Here is a 14247-nt window from a genome sequence, read left to right as displayed (position 1 = left end):
GTAATGCCTTATATTAGGAAATTCCTGAATGCAACAGCCCTTTCTAAAATGATGTTGGATCTAGACATAGATCTCTAGCCAAATTTAATTTTTAAGTGTGGAATGTATAGTTTATGTAAGAAAAGCATTGTACTGTTTAGGTCATATTCTATAATCATATGAAGATGCAATTCATATCAGTAAATAAAAATGCTTTAAAAAAAAAATGAATTTTAATTTGTTTGAAATTTGACAGATAGGCCTTTTCCCCTTTAATATATTCTGATATAATACAAGGAAAACATAGTCTTGTTCATTGTTGTAATAGATTAATAATTATTATAAAAAATAAGTTGAAGTGGTATATGTAAATATAATCAAAGTCTTATAGAACCAAGTTTAATGCCCTTTTAGTTATTAATTCAAGTACCTTTACTTATTTAACATATAATTTTGAAACTTTCAGACAATTTGGGAATCAAGATGTTTTCTAAAGCCTAAAATTTGTGCTGCATTTGAATTTAATGAAAATGTTTTGTTTGCCTGGAACAATAAACTGTCATTTCCCAGTATCTCCAAATAGTGGGATCACAATCACGTAGTTGTGTCTCAAAATATATTATTAACATAAAGATAACACAAGACAACAGATGCTAGTTAGCAAGGTAAATGTATTCATCAAAAGTAAATGACATGAACACTTATGGTAATGGAAGCGATGACATTTCTATTCATGAAGCTGTACAGAGAAATGGTGAAGTTGTGGTCATTGGACAAGAATCTAAATACTTTCATACAATAGGCTCAAACAAGCAAAGAAGGAAAAAAAAAATATGAGTATCAGATAAACTTAGAATACACACATCCTCCTCCCACATTAAACCAAGTTGGTCAAAGAATTATATATAATAATTATACAATTAAAAAATACATGAATAAAAAAACAACACTAAACTAACATAAAAAAAAAACAACAGGGTGGAACTTATCACACTAAACTAACATGGAAAAAAAACAAGGTGGACCTATCACACTAAACAAACAATAAAGAAAACAAGGTGGACCTATTAAAAGGAACGTATCAAATAAATACTTTAAAAAAAAAAAAAAGGTTCATGGCTGAATGTTTTGGGCGATTACGAGCCACACATCAGGCAGTCTTCTCTGTTTTTTAAAGAACAAGCCAACACGGCCATATTCTGGTTTCTTCTGTTCTCTTTGTCTTCTGACTCTATTTGGGCGCTGTCCTCACTGTTGTTGTGGTCTGGGGTTTTGTCATTTTTGTCTGAGCTCACAGCCGGTCTGTTGACAGCTCTGTTTGTCTCGGCCAGACGAGTTTTGTCGACCGTGAACTGGATGGCTTGAGCAGCAGGCTTGGTGCGGAGATAATACATTCCTGTCTTTAAGCCCTAGACACGGTAGAAAAAAAAAACATATCCAGTCAAGGCATCAAAAAGATTCTGTGTTACCAAAGAGATATAGAAGATGACATAATGTGCGGCTAAGCTTTGTTGATAAAAGTAAAAGTAGTGAGTTACTAAGTAAAAGTTAAGTTATCTTATCAGACTATGCAGTCTATAGGGTAGATGATTATGTAAAAGTCTTCTGTTTCTGTGGCTCACGGTTAATGAAGGTGTCATGTGGCCAGCATAATGACCAATTGCCTTTACTTTTCCCTAATTAATGTTAGGTGCCCGTTAGGGCTAAGTGGACTCAGAGACACCCTTATAATACTAAAATTAAAAATCCCAGTCTTTGCCAGGATTTGAATCTGGGACCCTCTGGTTCAGAAGCTAAGCACTTAGCTACTCAGCCACCACACCTCCATGAAAAGTAAAAATTCCCTTTCAGACCTTGCATTCTAGAGGGGAGACGATATAAAGGTGGGTTACTAGCAAGACAAGAACCTTCACCTTTTAGTTATAGTTACAGAGATTTCTTATTAAAAAAATATTAGATAATATACCTGGCAAATGTTTGGACTAGTTCAGTGAATTTGATACATTTTTAATATAACATCTCTTCCTTTCTCTATACATATATCTGTTTATCCACATCTCTTTCTGTATATATATATATGTTTATCAATATATCTCTTTCTCTCTCTATATATATCTGTTTATCCACATATCTCTTTCAGTATATATATATGTTATTTAAAAAAAAAAATTAAAACTTTAAGCCACCCTTGATCTAAAAACATTTGAGTAGTTTTGTCCAGAGAAATTCTGTGACGACAGACAACTTCATCAAATAATTTGTCATTTCAAATACAAACATTACTCTCAGTTAACAGTACTTACAAGTCTCCAAGCATAGAAGTGCATGCTCGAAAGTTTTCCATAGTTTGGCTCTGCAATGTGTATGTTCAGAGACTGGCTCTGATCAATGAAAGCCCCTCTGTCTGCGGCCATCTCCAGCACCACCTGGACAAAAAGATGTTCCGTTCTTGCTGATTTAGTTGGGTGATAAACATTAAAACTGCACTAGCAGATAAACTTAGAACTACACAGGTACAAACTGCTACTAACTAAGAGGACAAATGAATGATGCACAACAAATGAAGAAACTTACTTTTTGTTTAATCTCCCAGACAGTTTTGTACAAATCTTTCAGATCTTCTGGAATAGTTGCAATACCCTGGATTGAACCTCCAGCAGCTATGATCTGATTTTTTATATCCTCATTCCACAAGCCTCTGTCTGTCAGGTCTGAAACAAGTAATATTGACAATGTTTTTTTTTATTTTGTAAAGTGTTTGAATGTATGACTAAAGGGATAAAGAACTGAAAAGAAACTTTGATACAATATTCTACTATATACATATATCAGAAATTCAAGCTCTCAATTTTATACAAAAATGCACAACCCAATAAAAAAAAACAAAAGCTAAGCAACTTTGGGCTTAAATTTTTATTCCAAAAAAGTTTGTGAAAAAAATAAATGAAAAAATATTTACATAGTTTGATTGAATATGTAAAAAATAAAATAAATTGTGATTTTACCGACCAGGGGAGCTTATTAACCTCAATCTTGGATAATTTCCACTTTGATGGGGCAAACTGATTTAAGATTTCCAGGTTATCTCAGAAAAGTGGTGCACCTCTTTTTGCATACACCATCAATATCAAATGGTGATGTGAATACATGTTTGTTGACACTAATTAGATTATTCCCCTTGACAATGGAGTTCATATTTTTAATGAGTTATGCTAATGTAAACAATATCAATTCATGGGAAGCATGGTTGAGAGGCTAAGTACACTTGAACTTGGCTACCTATGAAGGGGGCTCGAGGTTCGACACATGGCTCGAGCAGAGTTGTGTTTACTGAGCGGCAAAAAGGCAGCACAGATACCCCCCTCCCACTGGTCGACAAACGAGATATAATTATTATTATTCTGGCTTATATAGTTTCTTTCAACAATTGAAACAAAAGTAGAGAGAACAAACCTTTCAACAGATGATGATTGACAATCTGGAACTCTCCCGACAAAACACGTCTAGAATAAATATTGCTGGTGTAAGCCTCTATGGACTCGTTGTTTCCAAGAATTTGAGCAGTTGAGGCCGTAGGCATTGGAGCCATCAGCAGACTGTTTCTGACACCATACTGAGCGATTCGCTTGCGAAGTCCATCCCAGTCTAATTTAGTAGACTGAAAATCACAAACAACATTGATTACTAGAGAAATGAGAGCTAAGACAAATAGTGAAGCAAATTTCAAGACAAGAATCACTCACTGGCTTGACATTCCACATGTCATGTTGCAGAATTCCTTTAGAGACTGGACTTCCTGGGTAGGTTTCATAGGGGCCATACTTCTCAGCAAGCTCACAACTAGCATCCAAAGCTGCAAAGTAAATAGTTTCAAATATTTCTTTGTTCAGCTGTTTGGCCTCGGGGCTGTCAAATGGGTAACGCATCAAGATGAAAGCATCTGCTAGACCCTGAACACCAAGTCCTATTGGACGGTGTCGCTTGTTGGAAACCTCTGCCTGAAATTTTTAATAGAATTTTTAGTTTTTAATCTGTCTTAAAGCACAAATTTATAAAACTATTGGTTCATTTACAGCATGAAAAAAACTCACTTGTGGCACTGGATAATAGTTGACTTCAATGATTTTATTCAAGTTTCTCACAGCTACTTTTGTTACATATTGCAGACGTTCAAAGTCAAAGGTTTTGTCTGGTTTCACATACATGTTGAGCGCAAGGGAAGCCAAATTGCAGACTGCAACCTATATTTACAAATTAACCATTTTTAATTATTCTAAGCAACTTAAAACTGTAATGTAATTAATTACAAAAAAAAAAAAAAAAAAACACACACCTCATCAGGAGAACTGTACTCTACAATTTCCGTACACAAGTTACTGCACTTGATTGTTCCAAGGTTCTGTTGGTTGGATTTCCTGTTACAGCTGTCTTTGTACAGCATATATGGTGTTCCAGTCTCTGTCTGGGATTCAATGATGGCATACCACAACTTTTGAGCTTTGATTACTTTTCTTCCTTTATTCTCAGACTCGTACCTTGAATGATGTGAAAAGAATTTTTTAAAATTTATTCCCTTCAAAACATCTAGTACTTGCCTATCTTATTTGTAAAGACTTAAAAAAAAAAAAAAAAAGCTTTCTTTTACAAAATATAAATTTGATATAGGTTTCAACCCATTTTCTATTAACTAAATTATACATGTTGGGGCAAGAAGCTGTGTTGTCTGCTGCAGAGATGTAACTCAACACAATATCCCTCAATCATTAAAAACTGTGTCCAGAGCAACAAAACAAGACCACTTAAAGACAGAATGTTTTCTTTTTTAAAGGTCTTCAATCTACAAACTTACTTGGTATAAAGTTTCTCAAATTCTTCACCCCAAACATCGGCAAGCCCAGGACATTCGTTAGGACACATTAAAGTCCAGTCGGCATTCTCCTCAACACGGCGCATGAAGAGGTCAGGAATCCACAGGGCGTAGAAAAGATCCCTGGCTCGTTGTTCTTCTTTACCAGTATTTTTCTTTAAGTCGAGAAACTCAAAAACATCTGCATGCCATGGTTCTAAATAGATAGCAAAAGCTCCTGGTCTCTGAACAAGTGCACAAAACAATCAATCAATCGTGAGAATAACAATAACCATGGCTTAAACTAGACAATAAATATATATATCTTTGATGTCTGATAGTACTCACCTTATTCCCACCTTGGTCTACGTATCTTGCTGTGTTGTTGTAGACACGCAACATTGGAATGAGACCATTTGATGTACCATTAGTCTACGGGGAAATACGCAAAAATATATGAAAACAGATATAACTATGATTCATATACAAAGTCTTAAAAGCAGAAAGTCTTTTATGTGACCTTATCATTGGCTAAGTAAGACTGTTTATCAAGTCTTGATACATGTATTTACCCCAGCAATATAACTTCCTGTGGCTCTGATGCAGTGCACATTCAATCCAATTCCTCCAGCACTTTTAGAGATAAGTGCACATGTTTTCAGAGTGTCATAGATACCCTCAATACTATCTGAATCCATTGTCAGCAAAAAACAGCTGTAGAAATAAATAAAACTGAACTATATGTCTTATCAGGCAGATCTAATGACTTCATTAGCTATTACATCATTTTCGCTACCAGTAAATATTATCTCAGAAAACTGGTTCCTGGTCAACAGACTAACTCTTCCATGATTGAGTTACTAAGAGTCAATCATTATTCAGACCAATGCTACTGCAAATCAACTTGTCAAAAGTAATAGTAAGTCAAAACAAACAAAAACATACTGGTATAAATTCTGCAACCAGCAACTATTATTAGGAAGATTAAGCATACCTGGGCAGTTGAGGTTGATTATTAGGAAGATTAAGCTTTTCTGGACAGTTGAGGTTTATTATTAGGAAGATTAAGCTTACCTGGACAGTAGAGGTTTATTATTAGGAAGATTAAGCTTACCTGGACAGTAGAGGTTTATTATTAGGAAGATTAAGCTTACCTGGACAGTTGAGGTTGATTATTAGGAAGATTAAGCTTACCTGGACAGTTGAGGTTGATTATTTGGAAGATTAAGCTTACCTGGACAGTTGAGGTTGATTATTAGGAAGATTAAGCTTACCTGGACAGTTGAGGTTGATTATTAGGAAGATTAAGCTTACCTGGACAGTTGAGGTTGATTATTAGGAAGATTAAGCTTACCTGGACAGTTGAGGTTGATTATTAGGAAGATTAAGCTTACCTGGACAGTTGAGGTTTATTGGTGCCAGCATTAAAAAGAGTTGGAGATGCATGAGTGAACCATTTTTCTGACAGCAGATTGTAGGTCTGAGTGAAAGAATAAATGATACAGTAGAAGTAATGTTACAGTCTACCTCAGGCTTTCTCAAGCTTAGTCATAAAGATAAAGTTTATTAATGCTTTTTCAGTAAAGAAAAACAAATGACCAGATTCTTGTAAAAAATAATTTAACACATCCAGATGAGAGTACGAACTAATAGATTATTCAAATATGAATACTTTTTTCAATCAACATTTTAAAAATTGCTTTTGCATCTCATGTTAGATCATTCTAGTGCACTTTGCAGTGAGTATCTGGTTTTAGGATCTCACCAACACATTCAAACTTGAGCCCCCTTGAAAGGTAGCCAAGCAGTTTATTCCAAACGTCCAACTTACTTAAGAAAAACATTCCTGCCAATTCATAATTTACTGAAAGCTCACCTCAATGGCAGCATCAATATCTTCTTTGTGTATTCCAACAGAGACTCGCATCAACATCTGTTGTGGACGCTCAGCCACTAAAATAAAAGTGTACAGCCATGTCAATAACAGTACAAAATATTTTGAACTCATTTATCTTTCTAGTCACAAATAATGTGTCTATAATGGCTCACCTTTTCCATCAATCTTTAAAAGATAAGATCTCTCCAGAGTCTGCAGATAAACAGAAAATGTTTTCAACTTAATCAATAACTCGGCTAATAACTCAGTTTTCATTATAAAGATCACTGGGTTTAATTAATTGCAATGACAATTTTCTCCAATAGATTTACCTTAAAAACAAACAAAAAAAAAAAAAACAACAGTTCAATCTTTGAAAAATGTAATAATCTTATGCTACAAGCAATGACTTTGATTGTGTTTTAACAGAGCTCTGTTAAATAACTTAATATCTTATAAAATACAGATGTAACTTCAGAAAAGAAGATGATTACGTCCAACGCACGTTCCTATGTCAATTTAGTCATGCATGTTACTCAATGAATTAAATTCTGTTAAGTAGGTTTTCCTGTCCGACACAGACAACTCATTCGTTGCTCTAATAGCACTAGGGAAGAACTATCCAGGTCTATAAATTACATTTTAACAAGGCATTTTGTTATTTCTGTTCAATGCAGACCTTGGACCACACAAAATGGGCAACCTATATGCAAAATTAATAAAACATTGACCACACAAATAATTAGGAAATTTTTAATATAAAATAATATTTATCTAAAATTTCAAATAAAAAAAAAAACAACTATACCTTAAATCCAAAATAATTGTAAGAATAGTCTCTGTCGTAAATAATGGCTGAATTCAATCTCTGGTGATAAAAAAACAACAACTCCAGTTATTATTTAAACTCAAATAGAAAGAAAAAAAAACAACAAAAAACAACTACATGTTAGTATGCTTGTTCAGAAATGACTTAATAGTTACAACTGATAATTTCCCCTCACCTCTGCATTGTTCATGATAATATTATAGACTTCTTCTGAGATCATTGGAGAATGTTTTCCAGTTTTTGGATTAATCCACTTGTACAAATCAGACATGGCCTCTATTTTTTTTGTAGAAAAAGAAATACAGTTGTAATAATGATAACGATCAAATAAATTCAAAATGTGTATAAATATTTGCCTGACATAAAGAACTATTTCACTTTACATATTTGGAATTAAACTATTGTTATACCGCTGAAGACTTTCTTGCTCTCTTTATGTAAATTAGAAACAGCGATTCGCGCGGCCAGGATCGCATAATCCGGATGTTTTGTAGTCATAGTCGCTGCTGTTTCTGCTGCCAAATTATCGAGCTCAACAGTTGTTACACCTTGGTACAGTCCATTGATGACCTTGAGGGTAATCGCAGCCTAGAATAATAATAATAATAATAATAATTATTTACTGAGGGCAATTCACAACCTCATGACCAAACACAAGAGGTCGGTCTACTCCCTGACTCGCACCCCACACACTTGAGAGGTGCTGTTGGTGGTAGAACAAGAGGAGCCAAAAGGATCAAATGGACGAGAGAAATGAATATAGACATTATCAAATCGTTCTTCCGTGTCAACATTTGTGATGATAAACCTCTCCCAGGTTATAGGCAAAAACTCTCCCTGGAATTTAACATTCCTAGGAACATCTTCGTTGCCTGTCAGAGGGCGGTACTGCTGCAGACCTGCCACATCACCAGAAAATTCCTCAGTGGAAACTGTTAAAGGGACTACAATGAATTTTGTTTCTCTTTAGCGAAACTCGACCCTGGCAGCGCCAGAGAATGACTACTCGTTCATTTCTAACATAATAATAATCTTTATTATCCGTAAGTAAATTTGTCAATTTAATCATGTTATTATTATTAAATGTCAAAATAAAATAAAAAATAATGGCTTTATTGTACATAGTGCTAATATAAGAATAAAAATTTCGTTTCTCCATACCTGACGACAATTCAAATACAATGTGTGAGTGTGCTTACGAGGAGGGGTGGGGACATTCTTGGATAAAACAATTTAAATAGTGGAGAAAAACTTGCCCACACACTCATCAGCTTTATTTATCATCAAATGTTTGAAAGTTAGACTAACATTTTCAAAGTAATTATGTTTTTTAATTATTGTAAATTTGTCATTCTCTTTAGAATGAGAGATTAGGGGACACATTTCATTTCTGAACATTTATAAATTATTTGGAGGGGGCGGGGGTGAGAAGAGGGGTTAAAGGGTTACTGATAGTAGATTTGTATTATATATAATCATCTCAAGGATTCCAGTAACTTAAAAGCATATATAAGCTACCATATGAGGAACAGTGATTGGCTTCTAAACCAGGTTTTTTAAAATTCAATTTACTTTAGTCTAATACAATATTTCTAATGGTCTTTACAAACACTGGAGGTCTTGTTGAAATTGAATGTAGTATAAAATCTATATGAAATCTGTTGAAGTTTATTTCAAGTGAAGTTAAACATTAAAAATTAAATACAACATTTAACGCTTAAAATGATGTAACAATGTGACAATGGCTTAGTAAGCCTTAGTTTGGTTGTACTACTACTAGATGCATGTTAATGTCAGAAGTGTAAACCCCTGTCTAATAAACAGTTAACAGATGTATAGATCTATATCTACCCCCTAGTCTGATATCTATACATTAGACTAGAGAGTAGTTTAGATCTAGAATTATATTCTAGAATCATAGATAATCTAGGACTAGATACAAGATTGTATAGAGATAGATCTAAATCTATTCCAGATAATCTAGATTAGAGACTCTAGACTAGTTATCCAACCTAGACCCAGGCTAGTGCTAGATATCTTTTAGATCTATAATCTAATTATAATCTAGAGTTCTAGAGTCCAGTAATTAGGTTAATGGTCCTAGTGACATAGTGATTCTTTTTTAGTGACAGTGTACATTCAAGATTTTTAAGGATTAATAATAAGGATAGACTAGAATTGACTAGATCTACTACACAGAAATAGAATGATATTCATGTCATATCATAAATGAGACATATCAATGACGACAATGATGATGATTGTGATGAATCATTCACAGATGATTCACATTGTCAATGATTTTCATGACATGATTATCATGATAGATGAGTCTGACAATCATAAAATCATATTGAATTATTATTATTTATATATTGAATGATACTGAAATGGTACTGGCAGTGCTGTGTGTGGCAGTACTGCCTACTCAGCAAGCCTGTGTTGACTGCATTAAAATTAAATTTTATACTTAACTAGATTAACTAGAAATTAACTTGATTCTACATTCTAGATTCTAAATCTAAACAAAAAGATCCAGATTATATTTAATATTAGAATGAAAGTGTAACGAAAACAATATTGATAAAAGAAAACAACTTACAGGATCAACAAAATCTTTGTGCAATCCATAGCAGAGCTTTTGGATTCTTGATGTAATCTTGTCAAAATGGACAGATTCAGTCCGACCTCCTGTAAAACGACAAATTGAAATTACAATATGAATATTGACTGTCTCATTACAAGCTAAACTACTGTGCAAGTCTACAATATAGATCTAGTCTATACGTTAGATTAAATGCATTATATAAATTAACAAAAATACCTCTTTTTTGAACAAACATTGTTACTTCACAGGAATGTTTTTGTTGTACAAAACCAAGAGAGATCCCGCTAAAACTGTTGCCAAATCTCACAACAGGAATCATCCCGTAATAAAACTAGCAGCGGTCATAGTCACACACAAACACACATAAATATATATATATATATATTCTTTAAGAAAAATCGTACCAAAATTACTTCCTATCCATTTTTTCGAAAGAACGTCTTTAATTTATAAGATGTGTCGATATGTGTCTGTCAAAATTGAGTTTAGAATAAATGTGGCTCAACAAAAATGGCTGAGATGGATTTTGGGAGTCAGTTACACAGATCAGGTCTCAAACAGGGAAATCCTATGCCGAACTGGAAGTCGAACACTTGGTGAGGTTGTGACAGAGCGTCGCATGAGGTTTGCGGGACATGTTCTAAGACAAAATGAACTACGCATACCAAGAGTTGCGCTGATATGGAGGCCAATACGAGGAAAGCGCAAACAGGGACGTACTCGTATTACATGGCGCCACACCTTCATGTAGGACCTCAGAACAGTGGACACCAGGTGGGAGGAGGCTTCAGACATTGCCAATGACACATCTTTATGGAGACAGCTTGACGCCCAATGCGCCGAACGGTGCGGGAGGACCTAAGTCTAAGTAAGTAAGTCGATATTTTAAGATGAGTCCATCCTAGCCCAAACCTCCTGCAGGACGTCGGGGATGGCAGCTGGCAGGGTTCCAACTCGGGACCATCGAGACCCCCTAGCGACAGTCCAGAATACATTCTGCAAGACCATGGCAGGGAGACACCCTTTTGACATATGCGTTTAAATCATTGATTAACATGCATGACTAGATTGACACATGAAATGCGTAGGAATTATCTTTTTTTTTTTTTTGAAGTAACGTAGGTAATCTATAAGATAATATGTGTAGTATCCTTTGTATATACAATCTGAGAGTGATATTTTGACAAAGCTGACAAAGGGGAAAATCCTTTTAACACATCATCATCATCATTATTCCTTTGAGTTCCTCGTGGAACACAAGGCTTCAGTACAAACAAGCCACTCCCCACAGTCTCTTGCTAGTTTTTTAATGGCTCCCAGCTCTTTTCTCTTCTCTCGGATTCATCTTGTACACAGCGTCGCCACGTTCTTTTCGGTCTTCCTATGCACCATGTGCCCTGTCTAGCTGTGTTGTTGGTATCTTTTCTAAGGGTGTGGCAGTGTGACCAATACATCTTGGTTTCTCTGTAAGATCTGCAATTCTATATTTGTCTGTCCACCCATCTCCTACAGTTTTTTTTCTATTTTGTCATGCCAACGCATTTTCAGACATATGTTGATGAAGGTCTATACTTAATTTTTTCTTGCTGCTTCATTTGTTATCCATGTTTCGGCGGAAGCATACAGTAGCACCGCCTTAACATTAGAGTTACAGATTTTTATTTTAGCTTATTGTTAGAGATGTAGGCAGATTTCCAGGCTAATTTTAGATGTGTAAATATGTCATGCGCTATATTTATTATATTATATTTATTATACATTTAATGTCTTCCTCTGTTCCCCTTGATACACTGACTACACTCCCAACGTATATAAAACTATCTTCTTGGTCTATTGTCTAAGAACCTAGTTCTATTTCTCCATTTTGTTTGTTTACTTTAATTACTTTTGTTTTTTTTTTGTGTGGTTTATTTTGAGGCCTACTCTTTTTCCTGCTTCACTGACCTTTTCTTGCATATAATGTAGTCTGTGTGATAATAAGGGTAAATGCAATGATGTTATACTATATATGTCATCTGAGAATTCCAGATGCTCAAGTTTTTGCGTGAAGTCCGAAAATGTATAAGTCAATTTAAACGTAGGTTTTGGTTTGACAAAGAAATCCCGAAACTTAATTTTAATAATAAAAAAAGCATTGTGTTTGACCAGTTATTATTCCATTTTGTAAAACTCTATGTTGTGAGATATAATTTCTATTGTAAGCGCTAAAAATGTAATGTATTAAAGAAATGGTTTAGTTGACAGCATTCCGCCAAAACATCATACTTCCGGTTCAAATTTAATTATTATTAAAGTTTCGCTCCAAAACATTTTTTTCTGTAGCTCCAGGATCTATACAGATCTAGATTCTAGATCTAGGTAGATCAAGACTTTAGACCTAGATAAGTTCTAATAGATCTTATAGACTAAAAGAAAAAATTCGATCAATAACGGATCTGACCGGTTGGAACTTGGAGGGATGGATAATGATAATATCATAATAGGCAATCGCCCTCTACCGTGAGAAGAAATTACAAAATTGATTATATAAATTATAATGTAGATCTACATGTAGATCTATAGTCACTATAGACACTACAGTTTAAAGACCAACTGAAGAGGTTTTTATCGAAATTGAGATAACTATTGATTATGAAAGTAGATGGTATCAAATATAGTTCCTAAAAATTTGAGTTAAAAGAAATACATATTTATACTAGATAAAGTCATTTGGAAGTGTAAAAAAATTAACGAGATTTGAAATGGCTCTGTCATGGCCGAAAGCGGAAGTGACGTTATAGTATGGAAATCACGGGAAACTGTCGAGCTCAAGACACTAGATCTAGCTAGACCGCCTAGAGGAGTCTAGATCTTGTTTTTTGTTATTAAGACCAACTTAACGTAGACAATTTAGTCTTATTACTAGATTGTAACTAGATATGGATTTAGATATCTAATAATAGATTTTTAGCTACATAGATCTATATTTTTTTTTACTAGTCTTAGTTTAGATGTAGATCTAAATCTAGATCTGCTAGTCGTAGATCTAATTTAGTATAATATATATAAATAAATTACTATAAAAAATAAAAAAAAAAAAAAAACAATAATATAGGAATATAAAAATATAGTCTTATGACTTATATAGTGACTACTGACTAGCCTAGGCTTTAGGGCTAGGTCACTTCACTAGTGGTCTGTAATATTAATATATAGATTCTATGTCCTGGGGAAGTTCTGTCTAAATCTTTAGTTGGTCTATAAAAGTCTATTCTTGTTTTGTAGTAGGGCCTACTACAAGATTTAGAAGACTATTATCACTTATAGTCACTATAGTGTCTATAGTAACAATAGTTTTTAGAAAGCATATAATTTTTACATATCATTCTTAAGGAAGGTATAGATCTAGATTTATAAATTAATAAAATCTAGACTTAGTAAACTCTTTCATCATTAGACTCCAAGAATTATAAGAATTAAGATAGATCTACTATAGACCTTTATAGTATATAATCTATTTATATTCTAGTAAAGTAGCACTAGATTCCTCTAGGCTGATATTAATGTTTATATTCATTTAATATTACTTAATTTTTCATTTATGTATCTATTACTAAATAAATATATAAATATATTTTTTTAAATTTATTGTAGAAACCTGACATTGGCTAAAAGATGATCTGATGCGTCCAACAGTGGATGGCTGCCTGATTGTGTGTTATGCCAGCTGGACTGTTATTTTATAAGACTGTTGAGCATCTTTTACTTGCAAATCTAAAAGCTGATGCTATGACACTCAATGGCTTAGAAGAAATTCTGTCAGTTTTATATGGTTATGACAATAATCTTTAATAAATAAGTCTTATACAAGGACAATAAAGATTATTATTATTATTATCATATTTTCAGTTGGTTTGTTTTAAGCTAACGTTGTCTTAAATTTTTAGAATTAACAAATTTGTTACATTTTCTTTATAAATACTCAAAAGTGAAAAAATATTCTTTTGGATACATTTCAACTTTGTGGGACATGCCCTTTATATTTAATGCAAGCATAAAGTTATAAGGCATTATCTTCGATTCCGAAGATTAAGGATGAATGCAGCATATAATTTCTCTTGATCACACGA

General features: G+C 33.7%; 1 protein-coding gene and 1 long non-coding RNA gene across 2 annotated transcripts; one reads left to right on the top strand and one right to left on the bottom strand.

Moving 5' to 3' along the window:
* Positions 1 to 630: 630 nt before the first annotated feature.
* LOC106058807 (ribonucleoside-diphosphate reductase large subunit-like) lies at positions 631 to 10492 on the bottom strand. Its single transcript, XM_056038743.1, has 18 exons — positions 10355 to 10492; positions 10133 to 10221; positions 7941 to 8118; positions 7706 to 7806; positions 7510 to 7569; positions 6875 to 6914; positions 6702 to 6778; positions 6220 to 6305; positions 5398 to 5539; positions 5174 to 5257; positions 4829 to 5070; positions 4313 to 4514; positions 4071 to 4220; positions 3723 to 3977; positions 3433 to 3637; positions 2554 to 2690; positions 2283 to 2405; positions 631 to 1388 (listed from the first exon to the last, which is right to left on the bottom strand). Exons 1-18 carry the CDS (start codon positions 10455 to 10457, stop codon positions 1116 to 1118), a joined length of 2547 nt encoding a protein of 848 aa, XP_055894718.1. The 5' UTR covers positions 10458 to 10492; the 3' UTR covers positions 631 to 1115.
* Positions 10493 to 12740: 2248 nt separating this feature from the next.
* LOC106062956 (uncharacterized) lies at positions 12741 to 14014 on the top strand. Its single transcript, XR_008779417.1, has 2 exons — positions 12741 to 13046; positions 13772 to 14014. It is a non-coding gene; the product is annotated as an uncharacterized LOC106062956 (long non-coding RNA).
* Positions 14015 to 14247: the final 233 nt, after the last annotated feature.

Source organism: Biomphalaria glabrata, chromosome 8, assembly GCF_947242115.1.
Source record: "Biomphalaria glabrata chromosome 8, xgBioGlab47.1, whole genome shotgun sequence".
In the NCBI taxonomy this organism is placed as follows: Eukaryota; Metazoa; Mollusca; class Gastropoda; family Planorbidae; genus Biomphalaria; species Biomphalaria glabrata.
This window is presented reverse-complemented; position numbering and strand designations above follow the sequence as displayed.

Bases quoted from the DNA above. Each gene is read 5' to 3' on its own strand.
- LOC106058807 (XM_056038743.1), bottom strand. From the start codon at position 10,457: ATGATTCCTGTTGTGAGATTTGGCAACAGTTTTAGCGGGATCTCTCTT. The intron at 8,119-10,132 runs GTAAGTTGTTTT...TTATTATTCTAG, and splicing joins ACAAAGATTTTGTTGATCCT to GCTGCGATTACCCTCAAGGT. The intron at 6,915-7,509 runs GTATAGTTGTTT...GTTTATCTGCAG, and splicing joins ACAATTATTTTGGATTTAAG to ACTCTGGAGAGATCTTATCT.